Below are 20,707 nucleotides of genomic sequence, written 5' to 3'. Positions count from 1 at the left end.
ACCAGAGATCAATAGCAGAGTTATAGTTATCGGCAATACAATGGCCACAATGCAAGTCAACACAGGCTTTGTACACAATTTGCGACAATATTGATGTCCGGATGAACTTTGTCTCCAGAAGTTAATCAATAATCCTAATTAATATTTTAATTAATGATAATATCATTAAAATTAGTTTAATTTTTATTTCATACCATTTCTATGCAATGAATTATTATGTGTTTGCATTCCTGTTGTTATTACTGATGAAGAAATATTTGCTATCATTTTTTATATTAAAGTAATTGATTTTAAATATATAAATTAATAACAAAGTGATTTATAATTTTTTAGTAAGATGATAAATTATATTTATTTAAATTTATTTATTATAAAAACAATTAATTATAATCATATATATTTATAATCAAACTCATCGCTTAACAATAATATTGCTATACTTTAAATAACATAAAATAAATGTAATAAAATTTGAGATAACTTTGTATTTGTTCATTATTTTTAACACAAAATTAATGAATATTAAAAATTTTAATTAATTATTAAAAACTATATAAATTTAAAATTAAATCATTAAAAAATAAATGAATTGTTTTTCATTGGATAACAAATGAAAGCAATAAATGTAATGAAAACAATTGCCAAACTCATAGTGGATTCACTTATAATTAAATTATCGATTTTCACGAACTCCTGAAAGGAGATCGTATATRCATTCTATAAGTCTGTCGGTCTGTCCCACGAGGACATAGGTTCGAATCCACACTCTGCTACACATTTTTTTGAATTTTTTCTTTCTTAAATTAAGGAGTTCGTATGGAAATGCCTTTGAAGCATTCTCAACTGGTTCTTTATATAAACAATTTTATCAATAAATACTTATTTACTTAAATTAAATTGTTTATAAAATTATTAATTTATAAAATACTTCATTTAAACAATTAAAACTATATTTAACAATAAAATTGTAGTAAAATCAAACTCATATTTATATAAATTGTGTGATCAAAATAACAAAAATGTTTTTAAGAAATGATAATTTTTATAATTGTAATAATTTTTTATTGTTTTTTAAATTACTTTTTGATTTTATTGTATATATTTAAAACCAGATAAGAATGCTAAATTAGAAAGCATTATCAGAAAAAAACTTTGATGACATAAAATATTATGTTCGCAAATTAATTGTCAGTTGGTTTTAGTCATATAGTCAAATGACTCAGTTTAACAAAATAAACTCATTTATAGTCATGTAGGATATCAAATGACAGAGCATCACAAAATAAACTTAACTATARTGATGTGGGAGATCAAATGATTCAGTATGACAAAATAAAGATTACTCATGTGTGGTATCAACTGATTTAATATACAAAATCAAGTTAAATCATACTTTTGCCGCCATTTAAAAAAAAAAAAATAAAAATTTTGTGCTATTAAATCTTATTTTTGGTGCTCTTTAGAATTCTAAACATTAAAATTTTTACCTAATTTTTTTTACTTTGGCCGCTATTTTCTCTGTTCACGAAGAGATCAAAATTTTAATGCATAATTCTGACAGACACACAGACAGACAGACACACAGACAGACAACACACAGACAGACAGACACACAGACAGACAGACACACAGACAGACAGACAGACAGACACACAGACAGACAGACAGACACACAGACAGACAGACACACAGACACACAGACAGACACACAGACAGACAGACACACAGACAGACACACAGACAGACACACAGACAGACACACAGACAGACAGACACACAGACAGACACACAGACAGACACACAGACAGACACACAGACAGACAGACACACAGACAGACAGACACACAGACAGACAGACACACAGACAGACACACAGACAGACAGACACACAGACAGACACACAGACACACAGACAGACAGACACACACACAGACAGACACACAGACACACAGACAGACASACAGACAGACAGACACACAGACAGACAGACTCAAAAAGGCTYGTATAGAATTCAGTAAATAAAACTTTTTGTTTTTTATTGAAAATTTGTATTGCATATGTAYAGTACAGTATAATTTCATTTTATCAATATGTTATGAATCTTATGATTAAATAGATATTATTATTATTATTATTATTATTTAAATTAAACCAAATTCGTATAGATTTTTATTAGTTCAAAAAAAACTATTTCGTAAATATTTAATTATAGAGTTCGAKCACTTTCCCAAAGAGGAAGTTCCCTAATAAAAACACGGAAAATATGAAAAATATTTTATTTTCTCTCCATTAATGGTTAGAAAGGAAAAATATATTTTATATTACCGGTAATAATAAAGTTACGGTAATATTGTAATGTTTGTAATATGTTATTATTAATACTATACTATACTATACATAGAATTAAAAATATGTATACTGTAATTAAAATGTAATATGATATTTTTTATTATATGTTGTAAAATAAAAATTTTAACTTTAATAAAATTAGTTAGTTTTACTTTATATCTGATTTATTTTTATGCAAATTTTATAATATATATATAATTTGTTGAAAATATAATACGATTTATCACACATTCATTTTATTTAATGGATAATTAAAAGTCATTTATCATTTTACGGTTAAAAAATATTCATCAGTATATTAACCGGTAATTTAATTAATAAATTTAGTTAATATACGGTTTAATATATTGTATTTTATTTATCTAAAACTTAAACTTAGAAAATGTAAAAACTATAATCGTATACATATTAATGTTAATTATAAACAATTAATATATGAAATTATCATCCAATGTCTTCATGATTACCAAATGAGACTAAAATTAAACAATTGATATCATAAATGAATATAATATAAGAAATATTGAAATAATTGACTACAAAAGTCATACCTTCCGAGTGTGAGTTCAGGCATTCCCGGATCCGATCCTTTCTTCAGACCTAACAATTAGTAATTATAATCAATAGTTTGTTTTTAAATAAACAATTAATCATTAATTATGGATCAAATACCAAGATATATGACGACCGGTATATAGGAATAGTTGTAAGCGATTCTCATTAATGACAAAACTGATGTCAATCGGGCTTTGGTCTCGGCGTTCATCATTAAAGTGGTCACCAATTGATTCAATTATTCAATCACTTATCAATTCAAATGAAATAACTATTTAAATAAATCAATGTTTTCACAGCACATGCATTGCTATTGCAATAACTAATACATTGTATAACACATAGAAAATAACATTGAATTCTATGACTACTACTGTAATGATGATAACTATTGCCTCAATTGGCAGCACTTGTGTCCCTATTATAACAAATTAGTAATTATTGTAAATTGAGATCAAATGTATGTATTGTATGTATTGGAGACAACATTAGTGCCAAACATTCATAATGTCTATGACTTTCAATATTCATATCAAAACTTATGGACAAACAATACAATACGTGTCGTATATATGGGTAACCAAGTGATGGCTTATGTAGTGATCAACAGTGGGGTCACCACTGAGTCATACAACTCAACAATGAATGTCTGTTATATTGAGTGCCATTTGTTTTGATTTGATTTGTGTTTACTTTAATTGTTTAAACACTTGATTGTGATTATTGTCAACAAACCTAATAAGTCATGTCGTCGGCTGTATTAGTGGCCAATCAGTCGACAATTAGTACCAATTCAAAGATGAACTCAATTCATGATAATAATAATGTGATCGATGCGGACAAGAGTTTGGCAAAAGGCGATACCAATGAGGATAATCTTTCTTCGTTTATGGAAAAACTTCACACGAGATCATCACAGATGAAGTCGTGGACAGAGTTAACCAAAATTATGAAACAATCAGTTAATGAAAAGAGACATAACATTGACGTGAATGAGAGGAATCAGTTACAGAAATGTTTGGACACAATTCAGAAGAGTATTCGCGTCACTTCTTTGCAATCAATGGTTGAACGTTTGGAGACAATCTGTCGACAATTGGGTCTTAAATTTAGTCTTCCGCCACAAACGAGTCCAAAGCGAGTCGAGTGTTTTGTTCACTCGGAGATGTATTACGTGGAGGTCCTGCTGGAGGGGCCCACCGGTCACGTACTTGATTGCAAAGTTGCCCATCAGGCAGAAGCTCTGGTATGTCAACACAACTACCAAACATTTGATTTGAATTAATCTTCTGTTATATAGAGTTGTCTCGAACTGACAGAAGTCTTGCAAAACGGAGATTTTGTTGAGTTTACCAAACATTTAGAAGGATTGTCAGCAATATATCAAATAAATGCTGATAAGTATGTTGTTGTCTAATATATAACAATATAATAGTATTGTATTAATATTACTATATTATTGATGATTTGAATTTGGTTTTTAAGGAAAAACAAAACCAAAGCTTATTTGGCATTACATGCACTTGAAATTGATTTGTCGAGTTTGGCTGAACTTCAGAAGTAAGTATTGAAATATTTGAAATTTTATAATWTATTTTACAATTGATTTATGATTTTACTTATAGTCATCAAATTAATGATATAAATAATTTGGTTCACAAATCTCCGGTTGGAATCTTAGAGCCACGAAAGGGTGGACATCCCATGAGACTGACATACTTTGTCCCACCATATGATCTTATAGATGTTGCCTCTAAGTCATGTTTACCACTTAATGTGGAGGGTTAGTGCTTATAACTATAAAGATGATAACATTCTGTAAAATTGTGATTTGAATCTAATAGTGATTTTAGAGAAAAAGTTGGGCTCTTCGGCCACAGTTTGTATAGAAAGCTCTTCATCTCATCGCTTACAACACGAATCTCTAATAAACACATTGAAAACTCCCGAAGGAAAGAATTTGCCTCAATTTTCTGCGTTGACTAATCTTAATAGTACTCAACTTCCCGCTTGTTTTGTACTTAAACTTCAAAAACCATTGGTTGCATCAATTGATATCTTGAGGAAAATAAGAGCTGACACTAACATTGATTTGAATTACGAACAAATTCATAAAAGAGAACCAATTATTCAATTACTTGCAAAACAATTATTGACACCAAAGACTGGAAATCAAATGGAAAATTCTCCCTTTTATGTTAAACTTCCGAATCAAAACCATTGCTACCATTTAAATGAAAGTTGCGATAAACTGGAAGGTGTTGTCATAACATCGATTCCTATAACTCATCCGACACATGTGCCCAGAATTTTGGTCCATTTAAGACAACAGGTCTTATTTAACGTAATAATTGGTAGTTTTATTCGTCAAACTTCTAAATTTGGTATGAATTTTAATTTTGTTTTTTAACTTTGAATAAAATTATTAATAATATTTTATTACTAATATATTGTTAAAACAGAAGATACAACAAACATATTTGAAGTGACAGCCACTTCAATGTTGAATATAAACATCCAGTTTGAACATCCAACTGAAGAATCACTGGCCACTGTTGATCTGGATCTCAGGGATATCACAAACGTTAAGTGCAAACTTTATCCATCAAATCTATCATCGTTTTGTTCAGATGACTACTCATCTAAAGTGATGCAAAGGTATTATTATTCAATTATAATTTTTTTAGCGAATATTTATAACTAATTTTGATTATAATTTATATTTAAGATGTCTTTCAATTCCGGTTACAATGCGATCTATTATAAATAAATGCAAAGAGAGAGCGGCCACTCTTAAGGAACAGATGGGCAGAGAACAGGCTAAACAAATGCAACCAAATGCTAACGATTTGTATTTTTCGTCACTTAATTCAGCTAATGGTTCATTAGATCAGAATGGAAGACAACAATCTCTTTCATATCTATCTCAACAGTTACAACAATACAATGGAAATCAACAATTTATGAATCAAAATAATGGTTTTCAAGGACATCAACAACATTTACAAAGATTTTTGGCACAAAAATTACAAACACAATTGAGTCACGACACCAATCAACAAACCAGACCACAGATGACATTACAACAATTCCAACAACAACAGCAACAACAACAACAACTAATACATCAGAATCAGATGCTAAGTCCAAATGGAAACGGACAGAAACACAATGCAATGTTAATGAGTATGTTAAGTGACTTACCCGCTGCTAATTCTCAAATGGCTTTAAATTTACTTAAACAACAACAACAGCAGCAACAACAACAACAACAGCTTCAACAACAATACCAATTACAACAACTGCAATATATGCAACAACAACAACAATTACAACCAAAACTTAAAAAACAACGAAAAAGAAAGGCTACTAATGATAACATCAAAAGTCCCGGGAGTTCTACAGGAAAGAGCCCTAAAAGAAAACTAAGTGATGACGACTTTAACCGTGAATTTTCAGACGAACCGTTTGGTGATGTTTATCAATGGGGTAATGAAAATCCCAACACATTTCGTGGGACATCTATGAATGAAATGATTGGAAATATAAAACAAGAGATGAATTTATCGGGTGCTACGACACCTACCAGTGCTGACTCATTGAATTCAAATTTTTCATTTGCGAATCAGAGAAATACTTTTGGAGGAACTTCTAACGATTTAAACGATTTTTCTTCAAATGAGTTAACAATTTATGGAGAAAGTGGTGGTTCTGATGTACTGATGAATGATATTAAACCATTGACTTTAAATCACTCGATTATTTCAGGTAAAAGTGCTAATAAACGAGTAAATAAACGGATGAAAAGTGATGCAAGTGATGATGCGAGTGGAACGGGTGATGAGGGACACAATGAACAGTTAAAGATTATTAAATCATTGGAAGATTTGCATCAAAAGGATAACTTTTCCAAATTTATAAACAATTCTAAAGATTCAATTCCTGGTGTTTCGGAATCTTTGAGGAAAGGCGGCTTAAATAGTATAAAAACACTGAAAATGTCTAATAAAAGTGATGTCCGCCGATGTTCCAGTGCTGGCATTGAAACGGGATCCGAACAAAAGAAATCGGGAAATTTACAAATTATGGACGATATGCCTACAGATATGACTGCTATTAAAAAAGAGAGAAAAAGAAAAAGAGCAGAAAGTGTTGATAGCCTTAAAGCGTCGACTACTTGTGCCACTTCTTCCACAACCAATAGATTAACATTGACTTCAACGACATCTGAATCATCAATAATGCCGCCGCCAATGGTTGGCTCAATTACTGATGTTAGCTCTTCTTCGAGTTTGACATTTCTTGATGCAAATTGTTCACAAAAAGTAGTTCCAAATGTTAATATTAAAATGTCTCCGACTTCTACTAGTGTTACTTCACCACAGATGAAAATAACGAGTTCAGGCAAAAGATCATTAATTGGTGCAAATGTCACGTCGACGAGTAGTAGCGATGGAAAAGTTTCTAAGAATTTGTCCAATAAAATGGATAAAAATGCAAACATTTCGTCACTTATTAAGAGCCAAAAACAGGGATTAGCTGTGGCTATGAAGGCAACAGATTCTGAAGGTATGTCACTTATGGGTTCTTCACAAACACAAAAAGGAATGTTATTTAAAACAAAAACAAAATCATCTAAAAGTGGACTTAATGTGTCTCCTGGAAGACCTAAAGAACATAAGATACAAGGATTAGGTATTGGAAAAATAAAATCCGGAATATCTTCGACTTCAGGTCTTTTAGCAAAAGCTGGAACAACAGCTGTTTCTTCATCATCTTCTATGTCTGGACACTCATCGGGTTCTTTGACTTCAGTTAGTCCACCGGTCACGTCATCAAAGCAACAAAATGCAACTAAATTAGCAAAAATTTCTCGTAAAAGCTCTTTGACTGCAGTTGTTGATCGTTTACATCAAAAACAAGATGGAGTGACAACTGGAACACCCGGTCAGAGTGGTTCTGGAGAATGTAGTGGACGACCTGAAAGCAGCTCTTTATCTCGACCCGACACTACATCAACTACTAAAGCAGTTCAAGGAAGCGGTAGTAAAGTGAATGAGCCAAAGAACAAATATCCTCGAAGTTCCGATCAGTTCACTATAAAGCAAACCAATTCTGGCGGTGGACTTAAAATGAGTATAACTAAAACAAAACTATCAGGTGTTGACAGTAGTAACAAAATAGGACCGGGAGGTACGGGATTGTTTAAGAATACATCGACTTCGAAATTTACAATTCCTAAATTACCAAAAACTGCACAGCCATCCACTCCCAACCCCACTCCTTCAAGTCCATCTACGACTGCATTGACATCGACTACAAGTCCCATGACATCAACAAATCCACAAATGAGGCGACCTATAAATCCTAATACCAAAGTGACCGCCGGAACCGGTGTTCGACCAAATGTTTCGAGTTCTACTCATCCCACAGGAGCTGTACTTTCATCTAAAGGAGGTTTTAATTCTCCACATAGTAAGGCATTTTCAGATAGAATGGGCGCTAAAAATACAAACACTCAGTCTGTCGTTAATAAGACTAGTGTTGGCTTTAATAATAAATTTAAAGTATCTCCAGAACCTTCTTCTACCACAAAAGTAAGTCACAGTGAGATCGGTGCCAATATTAGTACGATTCCTGTTTATCAAAATGCCAACAAACCAGTGAATGAGGTCCGACCCGGAATCTACTCCAAGTTTGATGGAATACCATCAGCGATGGCTGTTCCATATTCTAGAAGTATAAGCGCTTCATTGGGTAACGTAAGCCCACAATTTCCTGCCTCTACTACTTCACCTGTACTACAAACAAATAAACCAAATTTTTTGAAATCACTTTCTGTTAATGAAAATGAAATCAATGACCGGATGTACAATAATTGGAGTCAAATACAGGACAATATAGAGTCTAGAAGTGATTCATCCAACAAAAGTCAAGCTATTAACTCAACTAATAGTGATATCCCTCAAAACACTTCTGATAAACCAGGAGTCAGTAGTAGTAGCGATATTAAGGCATCGACCAGTACTCCTAGTTCTCCGGCTGAGCTAATCTCAGATGCCATACAAAATCCACCACCGCTTATACCAATTGAAGCAATTGAGGATTCATCTGAAGTGGGAAGTGTTGGCATTGAAGCTATTGATGCGAGAAATGAATGCGAAAATTCATCTCAAATAGCGATTGATTCGAGTGAACAATTAGAGGCACAGGAATGCTTGCCCTCACCTTCTAATGTCAATATGAGTTCAGATAATTGTACCACTCTTTCGACAAACGAGACAAATAACGAAGTATCGACTTCTGATAACTTAAGAATAGATCAGTTGCAGAGCAATGTCAGTCAGTCAAGAGTCGAAGTGCCAGAGGTTTCTGAAAGTAATAAAGTGGTTCCAGTCGATGATGACGAAGATGCAGATGGTTTGGTTATTGATGAGTCTTTATCAGAAGTAAAACCAGCGCCAATTCGAACCACAATTTCATCTAACAGTGAAATTGTGTCTTCATCGACATCTCTTAATGCTTCTAATGAGAGTCAAAGTCCAAGCAAGTCATCGACGTCTCCCATATCCAGTACTAACACTCCATTTACTTCTTCAAACCCAGCATTAGCTTTGAGTTCAATGAGCAGTACATCATTTATTCCGGTAAACTCACCGTCCAATCAATCGAATAACAATTCCATTCAAAGACCGTCACCTTATTTAGCAGATATTGATGACGAGCTTATGGATGAAGCACTGGTTGGCGGTTCCAATGAATAATTAATTCATTTATTATAAAATATTGATTAATTTAATATACATTAATAATTTATTCTATACATTATGTATTATATTAAATTTAAAAGCATATAAATTTAATAAATGTGGTTAAAAATGTGATACAAATGTAAGAAATAACAACAATTATAGTGAAAATCGAGATAAATATAAGGAAAAAATGGTAAGAAGTCTTACTGGAAATGTCGAAGAAAGTGAAGTATTTAACAATTATCGTTAGTAAACGCATATAAGACCAGCGATTAAATGCCAATTTCTGCCCACATATCAAATGATTAGTTAAGCAGTTATCAAATTATTGCCATTATTTAGACCTTTCTTATCGTTCCAACCCTTAAAATATGCCATTTATTAACAGTTGTATAAAATGCCAAATAATGCCTACAAAGAGTTGATTTTTAATTTAATGACTGATCGCAAACTGATTATTGTATTAATTATTATTTCTATAATTACCGTATTATCATATATTTAATTTTAAATTACATATATATATAATAATAATAATTGCTTTTGACTGGCCTTTAAATAGTTTGATTGCAATAGACTGGTCTCATATAATGTCTGACCTCCCAATCATTTCCTACTCCCACAACAAATGTTGATTTAGTGGTGATCTTTATACCTGTTTAGTACTACTGTTTACTACGAGTGGTAATACATAGTATGCAAACTGTAGTTCAAACAGTTCTCCTAAAAGAGATAAATATATCTATTGTATTGGTTTTTATATTATATAATGTATTAAAYATACAAATTATAGAATAATTTCAATTAACTTTTCGGTTATTTGAGATTAACTATTCATACAATCAATTTATAATCACWTTATTTGATCAATAAGTTATGAAAATTCCAGGGTTGGAAAAATACAAGGTTTTGAATTTGTATAAAACAGTTCAACATTTCCTCCAAATTTCCCGAAAAATATAGGAAATATTTCATCGTTAGAAAGGAAAATATATTTTATATTATTGAAATAAATAGTACCATAACTTAAATATTTGAATATTTAAGAATACCATTTAAAATACAGTTTAATACAATGTATTGCTTGTATTATACATTTAATCTCAATATACCTGTATATATAGCTATTATGTTAAAAAAAATTTAATGACAATATAATTGTTAGAAAATCATTAGTTTTATAATAATTGTTGTTTTCTTAAGATAAAAATAAAATAAATTAAGATAAAAAATAGAAAAAATATATTATAATTTATAATATTATAAAAGTTTATTTTTGATTATAAGTAAAACTAAGTTTTGTTTTTTATACAAACATTTTGTCACTGCAGTGCCAACACTGGAAAATTTGAATTAAAATAAGCAAAATATAAATATAGGCTATACTTTACATATTAAAGTTTATTGTATACATTAATTAAAAGTAAATTGCATTTATTGACATAAGTTTTAATTTATAGTATAGTTTTGATTGTTTGGTTTTAACTAAATTTTAACAAAATATAAAATTAATAATAATTGAAAATTGTCAATTAAAATAATTATTTGTTTATATATTGATCGATTATTTATAAAAATAAAACATTTATTAATATAATTTCAATTACTGTTAAATTAAGAGATAAATTTAACATTTAATTTAATTTAATAAAACACTTAAAATAAAATATTAAAAGAGAAACTCTCTATAAGTTGTAAACAAATTTATGTCTCAGTTTRTTATTAGGACTGAGCCTCAGGACAGGTAAAGCCGTTAACGTGACTAACATATAGTTTATAGATTTATATTAATATTAATTTGTATATAATTTTATTAAATTAAATACAAAAAATAATTTATCGAAAATAAATAATAAACATGTTTTTTGTACTGTATTTGTAAAAATATAATACAATCATATCTACAGTATTATAATATCAATTCATTTATGTAAATATGTATTTTTGTATACTTTCCTAATAAAAGAGAGAGAGAGAGAGGAAAGGGAGGGAAAAAGTTAAGAGCGCTTATGTTATGTTGTATTTAATATGACATCCAATGGGAGGACCGTTGGATCCGTTGGGACTCACATTTAAATCGACTGAAAACAAGTTGAAAAGCAAACCAAACTGTTTTCGTTTGATTTAAATCTCTATTTTCATTGCTATTTAAAAGTTATTAAAAATTTTATTAATTTCATCGATAATATTACTATTAATGGATAAAATAAACAAATCTAAGAACCGTTTGACTAAAAAAGTGACAAAAAATGAGATAAATAATGAAAATCGTATTGAAAAGCAAAATAAAGATAAAGAAAGAAAGGATAAGAAGATCGAGAGATCTAAGAAAGAAAAGTATTCAACAATCAGTTCACAGACTGTTCTCAAAGAGATGAAGAACTCAGCGCTCAGTAGTATTCAAAACTTCAGAAATACTTTCGACAACTTATCTCAAGTAAGATATCATTCAAAACAATACTTAAATAATTGTTGAACTATTGATAATTCAATGCAATTGAAATCAAAATAGCGATTAAAACTGTCGACAAACAGACCGATAAACAGATCGACAGACAGTGGCAACAGTTATGAACAGTTGAGTGTCTGTCAAACACCGATACAAATGTACTCTCCGTTCGGAATCGAGACTCCGAGTCCACGACCGACCAAAAGATCTAAAGTTAAGAGGTATTCATTTGATTTTATACTATAAATCATATCTTATTGTCAAATGTTTGTTATTTTAATTATATTAATAAATATTTTGGTAATCAATTTGCAGACATTTGCTTCTACCATACGATCAACTTTCGGAAAATGATATTTAAAAAACAAATAATACAGTAAATGATTGATACAATTATTGGTAATTTTTCACACAATTTACTATAATTATCATACTTTTCATTAGCATTATTCAGATTACCGGCAATACATTTACGGTAATATAACATACCCTAAGTATCAATAGTAAATAATAACAATTTAAAGTATGTATTATTTTATAATTTATTAATTAAAATTATAAATATTAAACATTACTATAATTTAATAAATGTTAATAAACTGTATAATGATTTTTAATCAGACATATGAAGTGAAGCACAGAAAGCAATATGATTACCGTATTTCCTGACTTAATTCCCGTATGAAAATCATAAAAATATGAAAATTAATTCATACGGTAAAAACACACATTTTTTACCACCCTGGTAAATTAAACGAAGGTGAARGGAAAGCAAAAATAGGGGTATTTTAAGAGTATTTTTYATATTATATATTAAAACGGTATATTTAGATACAGGGTTATTTCAATAGTAAACATATTTATTTGACTGAACAAATATATTTCAATAGTGAACGTTCTATTTCAATGTTGTTCAAAACTATTTCAAAATAAACWTATTTATTTCAATACTCTTGCTTTAATGCAATTCCTACAAACTTTTGTTTATTGTTTACAAATGTATTTAATATTAAACCTTTAAAATAAACATCTTATTTACTTAAAAGTGCAAAATTTTAATAATCTGAAATTTTTAATAAACTATTTGTGTGTTTTAAAATGTTTAATAAGTATTAAATGTATTATAATAAAGCATAGTTTGGAGTATTGAAATAAATAAGTTYACTTTTGAAATAGATGTGTTCACAATGAAATAGATACGTTCACTATTGAAATATATTTGTTCAGTCAAATAAATATGTTTACTATTGAAATAGTTTTGAACAACATTGAAATAGAATGATGAAACCCTGTAACTATTACCGATAATTAATTAGTTATAACAGTGTTTACAATGAATGACATATTTGTATGTTTACAGTATTTTTATATCGTATAAATCGGTAAATAGATAACATATTCAAAGGGTTTGGAACGATTAGAGACGTCCAAATACAAGGGGTGGTAAAACATGAAAATGTATAAAAACAGTGGTTAGGGTGGGGGTAGCAAATTAAAAATTAAAGTCAAAATATTTTTATCGTATGGATAAAAGCTCGCATTATTAACCATGACTTACATATCTCCATACGGGGAATTAAGCAACATTTAACGGTATTGCATTTGTGGTATAAGTAATAGCATTTACCGTATAATTTAAATGACAAATTGTAATATTTTATATTTAATATAATACTGTATATTATTAATACCATTGGATCACAAATCTACAAAATTAAACTCAAAGTTGTTTACTATTTCACATATATTTTTTAATTACCATAAATACATTTTTATAGATAATTTTTTTTAATTAATTTAAATAAATTAAAAAAAATTAACTATAAAACATATGTGTATAATAATACTGTGTTTATAATGTTGTAACAATACTAACTGATAATCAAGTTTTTTAAAGTTCATATTGAAATACTAAAAATAATTGTCAATGGGTTTAATAAATAGTTTTTATTATCTAAACTCTACACATATTTTAATTATATAATTATTATTTTACCATAAAATTGRTGAGAAATTAATGTAAATTAAAAGTAATGTAAATAATTTAAATCAAATTATATTTATCGGTTGCTATCAGTGCTGCCGTCGGGAAACTGGGCGTCAGTGCTATTGTCGAGTAGACTTCCGCTCATATTAGACGTGTCATCAGTAATACTTGTTCCCAATTGTGACATATTGTTGTCTTCTTGACTACATTCAGAAAATCCTGTAACCGAGTCTTCATTGGCCGCCGATATCATAGACGGCGTCAAAGTCGACGACCGCGAGAGTGACGATGACTTTGTTTCGCGAATATTCTCTTTATTGTTGTTTATAGAACTCGAAGAAGTGGTTTTGCTTTTGGATCGACCGCTCTTTAAATTAAGAAAAAACATAACATTATTAGTCTGTTAAGTGATGCTAATGTGTTAATGAAGATGACATACATTGTCATAGTTGGTGATCGGAACCCATTTATATATCTTCATAGATGTGTCACCGATTGTCACCCATTTCTTCTCCCATTTCCTCACTTTATCGATCGCTTGCATCACTCTCTTGATGTCATCCTTAGCCCTACTTCTGGTCTCAGCTCTGACAGAGCGCGACATCATCTTTGCGTTGAAGACAACACTTAATCAAATCAATCAGTGGTTTGTTGTTGTCTTCAAACACATGAATCACTCAATGATTGTCACTCTTTGTTATCGACATTCAAACAGACATTCATTGGTGTCTGTCATCAATAACGTCGTTATATTATTCAATATAATGTAAATTTATAATCATTTTTATATAATATATTTTTKGRTAACTGCGGTCCGCAAAGGTAAAAGCTGCGGTCCCGTATTACACGATGATCTTGCCCTTAATAGAAAAATTGTAGATAATAAAAAGTTGGTCTGATATAAAAAATTATCCGTTCAAATATATATAAACGGTACAAAATGATTTTGGTCAGTTGCGGTCATGTTGTAGATGAGTTTATGTTGAAATGTATGGTCAAAAAATATCTTACAACCAGGGACCGTATAAAAAAATTAAAACTTGTATTTTATAATTAATAATGCTGCGGTCAGCCATATCTCGAATATGATTGGTCATATCTTGCGGTCAAATATATTAATGTTGTAAAGAATAAAAAGTTAGAAACAAAAATTAACTTGAAAAAAATCTAGGTCCACCAGGGGACACAAGAAAAAATTAAAACAAAAATTTTATTTTAAAAAATTGAGGTCAGTGATTAACTGGAAGACCAGTCGTCAGATCTTGCTGTCAAACATATAAAAATTTTAGTTTATAAAATGATAGAAGCATTGGTACACTTGAAAAATTTTTTAATCTATTAGTAGCCTTAGAAAAAAATAAAACTCATATTTTTTATTTTAAAAAAGTGGCGGTCAATGATTATCTGGAGAGTTATTGTTACTTTCTTTTAATTGTCGACAACTTTTATATGTCCACAATATCTGACAATGGTTTTTTTTAAAAATCGTTGACCGTTATTTTTATAAAATAAAAAATATAGGTTTTATTTGTAATGTGGGTCCCCTAGTAGACCTAAATGAGTTTATCTGAACTATTGTTCCAAACATAATTTCTAAAACTTTTATATGTTTAAGAAAAGATCTAACAATTGGTTTTCCAGAATTCTCATGGTGAACTTAGATTAGAAGTTATTTTTTTTCTAACTTTTTATTCTTTACATTAATATGTTTGACCGCAACATTTGACCAACCAAATTCAAAATATGGCTGACCGCAGCATCATTAGTTATAAAATATGTTTTAATTATTTTTATGCGGTCCCTGGTGATCGGATTTTTTATGACTATATATTTCAACATTCCTTTTTGTTCTCTACAACATTTTTATTTGTGACCGCAACATATGACCAACCGTATTTGGTACCGATGAATTAGCGGTTTTAATTTTTTCTTGTGTCCCCTGGTAGACCTAGATTTTTTTCAAGTTAATTTTTGTTTCTAACTTTTTATTCTTTACAACATTAATATATTTGACCGCAAGATATGACCAATCATATTCGAGATATGGCTGACCGCAGCATTATTAATTATAAAATACAAGTTTTAATTTTTTTATACGGTCCCTGGTGGTCAGATATTTTTTGACCATACATTTCAACATAAACTCATCTACAACATTTCTATTGGTGACCGCAACGGCAATCTGACCAACCGTATTCGAGATATCGCCGACCGTAGCATTTGGTACCGTTTATATATCGGTTTTAATTTTTTTATGCGGYCCCTGKTGATCGGATAATTTTTTACTTATCGGAACCCTAGACCAACTTTTTATTATCTACAATTTTTCTATTAAGGACCGCAAGATCTGACCACCCGTTTTCGTGTAATACGGGACCGCAGCTTTTACCTTTGCGGACCGCAGTTAAGGCATTCCCTATATTTTTTGATAAATACCTATAGATTTTGTTGAATATTACAAATATTAAAATGATTTTGTGATAATTAAATTTTGTATAAATATATTAAAAACATAAATTAAATTAAAGTACAAATATATTAATAATTTGTAACAAATATAATAAAGATTCACAAAATCTTTTTCTTAATTATATAATAATTATATATAATATTGTATATAATATACAATAAAATTTATTATTAAAAAGTTTATTAGAGGTTCAATATTTTAGAAATAGTAAATTATAATTAAAATGAATTTTTAAAATGTTTAATTTAAATAATATTATTTTATTACTTTTAATATTCATAATTGTGTGAAATGTATAAAAAATCAAACAAATTATTTGACTTTTTTATAGTTAAAATGAATTAATAATGTATTAAATAGAGAGTATATGAATCATACTTATGATATGATAATTGCTTATTAATAATGATTACAACCTCAACACTATTAAAGCATCGGAAACATGTGTTTTAATAGTATTATTATTATTATTATTATTATTATTATTATTATTATTATTATTATTATAATCATTATTTGTATAGTTATTCATATTTGTTGTATAACTATCTCTTGAGATATCGTGTTGTTGTATATACTTCTTCTTGATTCTGGCGTAAGTGTCGAACCAATTCTTTCGATTTTCTCCGCCAAGACTTTGAAGAAATGATGGTTTCATGAAAGGCATGGATTCATTGATTTCATCCATTCTTAGAGAGTATTTAATAGGAGACTGTTTGGTGTTGTTGTCATCATTTGTCCGACGATTTATTGATTGCTTTATTGTTTTTAGTATTACTTGAGAATTGTTGTCCAATTTTTCTTTGCTATTAAACGATCTCTCAATTGGTGAACCAATTGGTCCCAAAACAATAGGTTTATTAAATTGATTAAATGTAAAGCCATTATTTAGTTTTGAATTCAAATTGATAACTGAATTATCAACACTTCTTTTATTTTGTGAAACATCTTTTAGATTTGAATTTTTCAATTTCGAGTCATTTATATAACTAATTGTTTTAATTTTCTTAAGTCTTGTACCAAATTTATAATTTGACAAATCATTACCTTTTCGTTTAGTATTAATTTGATTTAAAGGTGTTTTCATTCCCATAATATCATTGAACGGAAACTTTAAAACATTAGGAAAGTTAGTAAAAAACTTTGGATTTATATTTTTGGGAAACAATTTAGTATACATTGTATTAGTAAATGATGGCAACAAATTAATGGGTTGTGCGGTGGGGGCTAATGAGGGCACACTTATAATATTTGCACCGAAATTTGGATTTAAATAAAAATCTTTATGAACCACACGAGGCTTTCCAAACATATATTCAGTTTGTTTATAGAAAGTAGCGACGGGTAGTGTCCCGGCTATGTATGTCGGTCTCAATAATATTATGGGATCCGGTTTTATTCCCGGAATCGGTACAGTTGGTAATTGTAATGGTAATTGTGCTGTATTTGCATAATTCAATGAATTTATAGGATTATATATATTCTTAATATTTGGTCTAAAATCTAACTGATTTGAAGGTACTTCAAGTTTAGCTCCAGTTTCGATGTCATCCCAATCGACACTATCTTTACTTATATTATTTTGTTTAACATTCAACGCGTCTTTAGTTTGGTTTTTGATATTTTTTTCATCAGACAAACTATTATCCGATAGATTGATGTTTTTAGACATTTGAAAACTAATTGGTGACAAATGAAGTGATGATTGGTTTGATTGAATATCTATAGAGTTGTGGTTCACTTCTATAGGTATTGATTTTAATCCATACCAACCATTAGATGATTGATTTGTATTGTAATATTGAGCATTAAATCCCTTAAACGGTTTTATTGGAACTGTTGATGCATTATCTTCAAGAGATGTTGCAGATGGTGATAAATTTATGATATTTGTATTATTTAATAAATTCAAATCATTTGTTGAACCATTGATAGATCCAATCTTTCTTTGTGTATATAAAATAGCGTTTAAATAATAATATTTGTGAGACTCTTGACATAAGCTGTTTGGTTGAGACATACTGTGATCACAAGTCATCTCTTTTTGATTGAATATTGAATTTGTTGGACATATAAAAGTAAATCTAAAACCATTTTGTTTACAGTAATGAAAGATATGACATTCAAACTCAATGTCCGCATAGTATCCTTCAAACATTCCTCTGCAGTCAAACTTCACTAAAGAGAGAATCTTTTGAAGAGTTCCACCTTTAGAATCTGTTTGTCTTTCTTTCTCATCAATTAATGGGTCCAACTCTGAGGGAATCTAACAAATTAACAATATATTAAATTTACAATAATTTATTTACCATATTATTACCATAACTATTATAAATTTACAGTATAACACATCTAATGCTATTTAAATGTCACAAAATTTTTGTAATGATTTTAAAGAATATTTCACACAAATATTAAATTCACTTACATTTAAAATATTATATAGAATTTATATTATAGATTACTTGATTCAATAGTAAATTATTGCATATAAAATAATATCAATTATAGAGTGAAAATACAGCAATCTATTGAAAATTATTTCTTTATGCCATACAATCATAATTTTATTAAAAATATATTATTAAAAGATAAATTGACAAATAGTATATACATTATACATAAGTATAGTACGGAAACTATATATTGAATTTTAATTTTTTTTTTTAAATAACATAAAAAACATAAAAGTTTCAAATAATTTTCAATAAATTACCTTTTGTTTGAACTCCTCATTTTCAATCGATGTATTATTGACTGAATTAATGGCATAATTGATGGAAATCACAGAATAAAATGATAATAAATTTACTAAAATTATTAATATATACATTTGATTTTTTAATAGTGATTTGAGCCAACTGTTAGACATTAAGGAGATGCCATATATGCTTAAAACTTATGATATTTTAATAAAAGCTCTTTTACTGTCAGAAAATTTTAAGTATTTGTTAACTAATTGTGACATAATATGTGATTTAAACCGTTTATTTCTTAACGAGTAATTTATTTCTGAAATGAGTTTAAATACATTGAAAACAATGTCTCGATTCAATGATTTTTCCATTTAACGGAACCCTAAGTATATCCAAAAAATACTAAACTAAAAGTTAGTCTAATTTTAGATGAAATGAACGGAATATAAAATCTATTATATTATATCTCATAAGATCTCTTCGTTAGTCATATTTTCTTAAAACCTATTTTTATGTCTGAAAGTAATGTCAGCTATGGGTCTCTAAAACACTAGTCTTAGTTAAACTGCTTTAAGCTATTCAATGACCCAATAATATATCAATTTTGAAAAATACAAATAATACTTCATTTTTTGGCGAAACACCTTATATTTTGTGTTTAAACTATTGGGTCTTAACTATCAAATCAAACCAAATTAGCCTAAATGTTACAAAATAAATATAGGCTTCAATTGATTATAATTATGTTTATAATATTTCAATGTCAATACTAAATCATACAGAAACTGTGATAAACTTTGCATATAATTAGTTTTGCATCACTATAATGATCTATTTTTTTGCTAAAATATCTTTTTATTTATTTTAACCTCTTTATTTAAAATGCATTATTATGATAAAAAATAATAATTACCTGTATGTATTTTATACATTATTGATAATAATAACAAAAATGCAAAATAAATCGTTTGGAATAAATTAAATTAAATGATTAAAATATAATTTATTTGATGACAATAATAAAAAGTTTGAGATGAATAGCAGTTATAAATAATAACACATTTTTATTACAATTAAATTTATTTATTTGAAAAATACAGCAATTATTTAAATCTGTCATCTCTTTAATATCTCTTTACATACAAATTATGATCAGATATATCGACTCGTGAACTGTTGGATCAATTGAGACCCAAAAACAAACGAAGCGGCCGTTAAATACCCTGATTCAGAGCACATTGTCTTTAAAACATTTGTCTCTTTTTAAATACAATATAATTATTTTTTTGTTAAATTAAAGTTTTTGCACATTTATTTGTTTTTTACACTAACAAATTTTTATCTAACTTTTTAAAATTCATATTATCTTTATTTTGTAATATTTATAATAWTAATATTAATATTTTAATATATTTTGTAAATATATTTATATATCAAATCTTAGAAATA

The 20,707-nt window shown here is 28.6% G+C and overlaps 3 protein-coding genes across 3 annotated transcripts; 2 read left to right on the top strand and 1 right to left on the bottom strand.

Annotated features, from left to right (window-relative positions):
- The first annotated feature begins 3,476 nt into the window (after positions 1-3,476).
- LOC128963653 (mediator of RNA polymerase II transcription subunit 1-like) lies at positions 3,477-9,668 on the top strand. Its single transcript, XM_054310167.1, has 7 exons — positions 3,477-4,150; positions 4,205-4,305; positions 4,390-4,464; positions 4,530-4,687; positions 4,749-5,288; positions 5,367-5,562; positions 5,633-9,668. The coding sequence occupies exons 1-7, from the start codon at positions 3,650-3,652 to the stop codon at positions 9,666-9,668; spliced, it is 5,607 nt and encodes a 1,868-aa protein (XP_054166142.1). The 5' UTR covers positions 3,477-3,649.
- Positions 9,669-11,775: 2,107 nt separating this feature from the next.
- LOC128963256 (uncharacterized) lies at positions 11,776-12,743 on the top strand. Its single transcript, XM_054309756.1, has 5 exons — positions 11,776-12,093; positions 12,169-12,326; positions 12,421-12,481; positions 12,550-12,628; positions 12,727-12,743. Exons 1-3 carry the CDS (start codon positions 11,854-11,856, stop codon positions 12,464-12,466), a joined length of 444 nt encoding a protein of 147 aa, XP_054165731.1. The 5' UTR covers positions 11,776-11,853; the 3' UTR covers positions 12,467-12,481; positions 12,550-12,628; positions 12,727-12,743.
- Positions 12,744-14,093: 1,350 nt separating this feature from the next.
- On the bottom strand, positions 14,094-14,842 carry LOC128963075 (B-cell CLL/lymphoma 7 protein family member A-like). The gene is made up of 2 exons (XM_054309540.1): positions 14,532-14,842; positions 14,094-14,459 (listed from the first exon to the last, which is right to left on the bottom strand). Exons 1-2 carry the CDS (start codon positions 14,697-14,699, stop codon positions 14,166-14,168), a joined length of 462 nt encoding a protein of 153 aa, XP_054165515.1. The 5' UTR covers positions 14,700-14,842; the 3' UTR covers positions 14,094-14,165.
- Between the last annotated feature and the right edge of the window lie 5,865 nt (positions 14,843-20,707).

The sequence above is a fragment of the Oppia nitens genome, unplaced genomic scaffold (genome assembly GCF_028296485.1).
Source record: "Oppia nitens isolate AA-2021 unplaced genomic scaffold, nextdenovo-longstitch-racon4-pilon3 scaffold7_pilon_pilon_pilon, whole genome shotgun sequence".
Lineage (NCBI taxonomy): Eukaryota > Metazoa > Arthropoda > Arachnida > Sarcoptiformes > Oppiidae > Oppia > Oppia nitens.
The sequence above is the reverse complement of the archived record's forward strand: the minus strand, read 5'-3'. Positions and strand labels throughout refer to the sequence as shown.

What these genes read in the sequence shown, in the direction of transcription:
- LOC128963653 (XM_054310167.1), top strand. Translation starts at nt 3,650, where the DNA reads ATGTCGTCGGCTGTATTAGTGGCCAATCAGTCGACAATTAGTACCAAT. An exon ending in CCCATCAGGCAGAAGCTCTG is followed by an intron (nt 4,151 to 4,204) that starts GTATGTCAACAC and finishes TCTGTTATATAG; the next exon opens with AGTTGTCTCGAACTGACAGA. An exon ending in AGTTTGGCTGAACTTCAGAA is followed by an intron (nt 4,465 to 4,529) that starts GTAAGTATTGAA and finishes TTTTACTTATAG; the next exon opens with TCATCAAATTAATGATATAA.
- LOC128963256 (XM_054309756.1), top strand. Translation starts at nt 11,854, where the DNA reads ATGGATAAAATAAACAAATCTAAGAACCGTTTGACTAAAAAAGTGACA. An exon ending in CTTTCGACAACTTATCTCAA is followed by an intron (nt 12,094 to 12,168) that starts GTAAGATATCAT and finishes AAATCAAAATAG; the next exon opens with CGATTAAAACTGTCGACAAA. An exon ending in AAAAGATCTAAAGTTAAGAG is followed by an intron (nt 12,327 to 12,420) that starts GTATTCATTTGA and finishes ATCAATTTGCAG; the next exon opens with ACATTTGCTTCTACCATACG.
- LOC128963075 (XM_054309540.1), bottom strand. Translation starts at nt 14,699, where the DNA reads ATGATGTCGCGCTCTGTCAGAGCTGAGACCAGAAGTAGGGCTAAGGAT. An exon ending in CGATCACCAACTATGACAAT is followed by an intron (nt 14,460 to 14,531) that starts GTATGTCATCTT and finishes CTTAATTTAAAG; the next exon opens with AGCGGTCGATCCAAAAGCAA.